This window comes from Talpa occidentalis, unplaced genomic scaffold (genome assembly GCF_014898055.3).
Source record: "Talpa occidentalis isolate TD23 unplaced genomic scaffold, MPIMG_talOcc4v2.1 talOcc4.16, whole genome shotgun sequence".
Classification (NCBI taxonomy): domain Eukaryota; kingdom Metazoa; phylum Chordata; class Mammalia; order Eulipotyphla; family Talpidae; genus Talpa; species Talpa occidentalis.
Window position 1 is genome coordinate 79,661,695 of NW_023601653.1, and position 5,190 is coordinate 79,666,884.

Genomic DNA, 5,190 nt, shown 5'->3' on the forward strand with positions numbered 1-5,190 from the left:
TTGTGGGTGGCGTCAAGATGGTCTTGAGTCACAGAGGTATGGCTTTCAACCCAGCGGAGTTCCACTTCACTGTCCTGCTTACCAGGGACTTAATCTTTCCTCTGAAGTGATGGTAAGAATAGCTACAACAAAGTGTTTGTGAGGATTAAAAGAAAAGAAAGCAAGTAACTACCTCCTAGTGCTGTGTCTGGCTGGTAGTGAATGCTCACAAATGGTAGTGAAGAGGAATTTGCACAATGTACCTTCCTTCTCTCCTTTTCAGTGTGCGTTGCATAGCTTTGCCTAACTTTATGTGAGCTTTGTGCCGGTTCCATGTGTCTTTGTGTTTTGTTTCCCCAGTTAGTTCCAAGCTCCTCTGGCAGCTGGTATTCCTTGATACTATTATTTGGTGCTATTGAACTCTACAGAAGATTTTAGGGTAGAGCCCCTGCCCAGGTATCAACTAATTATTATTGGCCCATCTGCCATTTCAAGTTTTGATATTCTGTGTCAGAGGAACTTGCTCTGTCTAAACATACAGTTCACCCACTTTCCCTAAGAGCTTCCAGGGTGGGTCCAAGAAGTATTACATGTGGTTTGAAGACAAGAAGAGATTGGGAACGTGGTGGTGCCCACTGCAGATGGTAGGGAAGCAGCAAAAATCTGCAGGATAGAACAAGGCTGGGTGAGAAAATTGGACCTGCTAAGCTTGCCTGAACTCATATAGTGAATAGAATCTTCTCTTCCAGGGATACATGCATGAACTTTGCAAGTTTGAAGACAAGACTCCCTGACTTGAAACCGCAACTCAAGGAAATCCTGGTGCTAGGGGTCATCTCCATAATCTCCTCCCCTTTCCCCAAACTGAGTTCCCTTTTCCCTTGTTTCTTCTTCTGATGAGGATGTAGTTCTGGCTCTAGGAATTTAGCAATTCCCACTTACTGTCTCTTTATTTTTGCCATTAGCTCTCTGGGTTATCTATTTTTGGAATCATTTGTATCAAGTGTTTTGTCTTGGCCCAACATGTTCTTGCTACCCTGTATCCATGTGCTTGGTCATCCCCTTACTTTATATTTGATGAGGGCCAGAATGAAACCCTCCAACCCCCATGTAAACTTCTCCTAGAGAAACCCTTCTTGCTGGTTAGAGCCCTCTGAGATCATCTCCCCACACTGCATCAGAACCCCCCCTGTCTTGGCTATTAGTGTCATGGTTTTCACTACCATCAGGGTGGACAACTGGGCAATAGAGAGCCCTTCCTAAATCAGTGGAAGGCCTTGTAGCCTTTGGTTTAAAGGATGTGGAACTTAATCCCTGAGAATTTATGGGGTGTAGGTGCCTCTCCCAATTCTCACCCTCCTTGTCCCACGTTGTCTTAGAATTTGTGAATTTGAGCATATTGGCTGCTTCCGTGATAGATCCTGCAAGGACAGTAGAAGGTCTTTGCTATTCAAGTTATGGAGAAATAGAACCAGGGTATGTTTTATAGTACAATGAGAGAGGAAAGAAAGAAACAGAAAGTTACGGATGACCTGCTTAAAGTCAGGATTTATTTAAAAAGACCCCAAACACTGGGCTCCTGTAGCATGGAGGATGCATATTAAACCTACAACTCCCTTGCTTTCAAATGGGGATATTCCTAACCCTACCAAGCAAAGGAGAATGCACATCTGTATGGTGGAAAGTTCTTCTGAAGCCTAACCCTAATTCTTCCCGTGCTATTTTATTTGCCTGTATTAATGTGTTGCTTTGTAATTGTTCTTGGGTTGCTTTTATTGTATGTGTTTTTGCTTTCACAGCTAAACTCCTCCTGGGCAGAACCTGACTCTTCAGAGGAATTTTTTAGTCTCTCCCCAAGATGCTCCTCTCAAAGCTATATTAGAGCAAATGTTTAAGAACCATGATTAACCAACAGCTGAAATTCCAGAAAATACAATGCAATCAGCATTCTACGTTTGAAATTTTTGTTGCACACTAAGAAATAACTCAGCCATTCCCTTTTATAAGACAGATGTTGTCCAAAGGGGTCTGTGTGTGATTTTGAGGGGAAAGGGCAGAGGGAACTACATTTCTCAGGTGCCGCTGTGGCTTGTACCAAAGCCCAGAAAGGAGGAAGGAACTGAAATCTACTCAGAGATGACTGGGCGAGCAAGCCAGAAGGAGCTTTACAATTCATAGTGGAAAGAGGCGCTCTGGAGCCTTCCTTAGGGCGACTCGACTATCCTAGTTATAGCCTATTCCCATTCCTTACCATTCCCACCTGTAATTCGTCTTGGCAAGAGCCCCACACTGAACATTCTCAGAGTACTTTGTAGACTTTAATTAGTTCCGTGGGAAGTAAGGCAATGCTCAGCCTTCATTCTGCCAACAGAGATGATGGTGGTGGGGGGTGGGGGAAGGCAAGGGAAAGATGGACAACTGGAGTAGTTGTGCAACTTCTGAAGGCCACATGGTTAAATAGGAACAAGGTTAAAAACCCTGAGTCCTGAGACTTGGTAAAAATTTCTTAGCCTTCCAGATTCCTAAACAGGTAGTGGACTCATCCTACTAACCTACTTTGCTTGGGTGTTGTTGATGAATGCTTATAAACCCTATCCTAGATGATAGGTTTGGAAGATTGTTAAGGAAAGCATGTCATTAAGTCCCTACTCACCCCCTCCTCAACAAATAGCCCTGGAGGGAAGTGGGTGTTAGCCAGAACTGGAGGGCCTCACTTCAATGGGATGGACTGAGATTCAACCACAGGAGGAATTTTCCAACAGTGGGGAACAGCGAGGGCATGTGTTGGGGATGATGTATAGGGGAGGCCTAAGAGATGACACATGGTGAGACAGTCCAAAAGATCACCCAGAAGCAACTAATCCCACTAAAGTCATTGTGGATGATTGCTTTCCTCACATTCAGGCCATGATTTTCACAGTCATTTACTTTGCACCCTTTCTAAGAGTAGCAACCTTCTCCCAAGTCTATCACAAGAGGACTGGGTGTTTGCAAACTAAGAACATGGTTTGAGCCTGGAATTGCTCTGTGCTTCTCTAAAAGAAGTGGTTAAGAGTTTGTACTCTGAAGTCAGAGACCTAAATCTGATTTTGAATCCTTCTTAGATACATGCATCGATTTGAACTTGAGTAAGTTACTTAACACTCTAAGCTTTAATTTCCTCATCTATAAAATGGGCTCAATAATCATACTTAACTCACAGGTTTGCTGTGAGTGTTAAATACAACAATTCAAGTAAACCCTTGCCACAGAGTCTGGCATATAGTAAATATCTGATCGTTTTAGAGAGCATGGTCACCTCACTTTCTTGTCTCTACACTCTTTTCTCATTGTTTTTCCTCCCTTAGCCACTTTGGAGATTATCCATGGTCTTTTCTTTGGTCAATTCCTGATATTCTTCCTGGTCTCATGGCTGTCTTCTCCCATCCTTAATCAATGAAAAGCCAGAGAACAGCAATACCAAATTCCTTGTCATGTCAGTTAGGATAAAACAGAATTACAAAGATCAACCTGCTGCTATAAAAAATATTATATATTATATAGGTTAACACAGCTCTACACACTAGATCCATCCCCATAAAGATGGCTATGTGGCTGTTTTTATATTAAGTAATTTTAGATGACTTTCTTTATGATTCAAAAGTAATATTCTCATAGAAACATCCTGTGAGAATGGACCACATTAGAAAAGAAATTTTCCAGAAATAACAAATGTGGGTGAGGGTGTGGGGAAAAAGGAACTCTCGTATACTATTGGTGGGAATGCAGGCAGGCCCAGGCCCTATGTAAAGCAATATGGAGGCTCCTCAAAAATATTAAAAATAGATCTACCATGTGATCTAGGAATTCCACTCCTAGGTATCTACCCAAAGAGTAGAAAATCACTAATTCGAAGGGCTCTATGCACTCCTGTGTTCACTGTAGCACGCTTTTCAAGAGCCAAGTTAGGAAAACAGGCGGGCCGTGGGGACCAGGCACCGCTGCGCCCCCCGCCCGCGCCCTGGTGCAGTCCCAAGATGGCGGCCACCATGAAGAAGGCGGCTGCAGAAGATGTCAATGTTACTTTTGAAGACCAGCAAAAGATAAACAAATTTGCCCGGAACACAAGTAGAATCACAGAGCTAAAGGAAGAAATAGACGTAAAAAAGAAACAACTACAGAATTTAGAAGATGCCTGTGAGGACATCATGCTTGCGGATGACGACTGCCTAATGATACCTTATCAAATCGGTGATGTGTTCATTAGTCATTCTCAAGAAGAAACACAAGACATGTTAGAAGAAGCAAAGAAAAATTTGCAAGAAGAAATTGACGCCTTAGAATCCAGAGTGGAATCAATTCAGCGGGTGTTAGCAGATTTGAAAGTTCAGTTATATGCAAAATTTGGGAGCAACATAAACCTTGAAGCTGATGAAAGTTAAACATTTTTTAATACTTTTTAAATTTGTTTAATAAACTTGAATATTGTTTAAAATGATAATTTCCCTTCTTCAAATGATATGGAAAGTAAACTTTCTTTTTAAAAAACTCATTTTATTTAATGGAAACTTGCCTATTTTGACATCCTGCTTATTTATTTTGTATTTTTTAAAAGACAGTGTTCCTTGTGTATTTTGCGTCACAGTTACTCAAGGGCAGGGGCTTTATGTCATGTTATTAAAATCGGTTCAGCAATCCAAAAAAAAAAAAAAAGTTAGGAAAACAATCTAAATGCCCATTGACAGAACAGTGGATTTAGAAGACATATATAGACAAGATGGAATACTACTCAGCTATAAAAATAGATGAACTCTTGCCATTTGTGACAACATGGTTGGAACTGGAGGGGATGATGCTAAATGAAATAAGTTAGAAGGAGAAAAACAGGTATTGGATGTGATTTCACTCATGTGGAATATAGAGAAAACAAACAGCAAAAACAAAACCACAAAGGAGCTGACAAAAGTAAACCAAAATAAGCCCTAGAAACATGACTGCAGAATTGAGGCTACTAGAGAGGGAGGGAGAAGGTGGGACCCAAGGTGGGAAGGGCACAGTGGTCTAGGGTAAAGATCTGTGGGTGCTTGGGTGGTGGGGATGGGGTGTGCACCTATTCCCCTAAGTCGTATACAAGTTGTAAACCAATGTTACCTCAATAAAGGTGGGGGGAGGGAGAAATAAGAAAGAGGAACTAATATTTGAATGTGAGACACTTTCCATATTCAAGTCTAA

At 41.6% G+C, this 5,190-nt stretch overlaps 1 protein-coding gene across 1 annotated transcript; it reads left to right on the plus strand.

Annotated features, from left to right (window-relative positions):
• Nucleotides 1-3,967: 3,967 nt before the first annotated feature.
• On the plus strand, nucleotides 3,968-4,447 carry LOC119248415 (prefoldin subunit 4). Its single transcript, XM_037515376.2, has one exon. The coding sequence runs from the start codon at nucleotides 3,996-3,998 to the stop codon at nucleotides 4,398-4,400; it is 405 nt and encodes a 134-aa protein (XP_037371273.1). The 5' UTR covers nucleotides 3,968-3,995; the 3' UTR covers nucleotides 4,401-4,447.
• The last annotated feature ends 743 nt before the right edge of the window (nucleotides 4,448-5,190 follow it).

What these genes read in the sequence shown, in the direction of transcription:
- LOC119248415 (XM_037515376.2), top strand. Translation starts at nt 3,996, where the DNA reads ATGGCGGCCACCATGAAGAAGGCGGCTGCAGAAGATGTCAATGTTACT.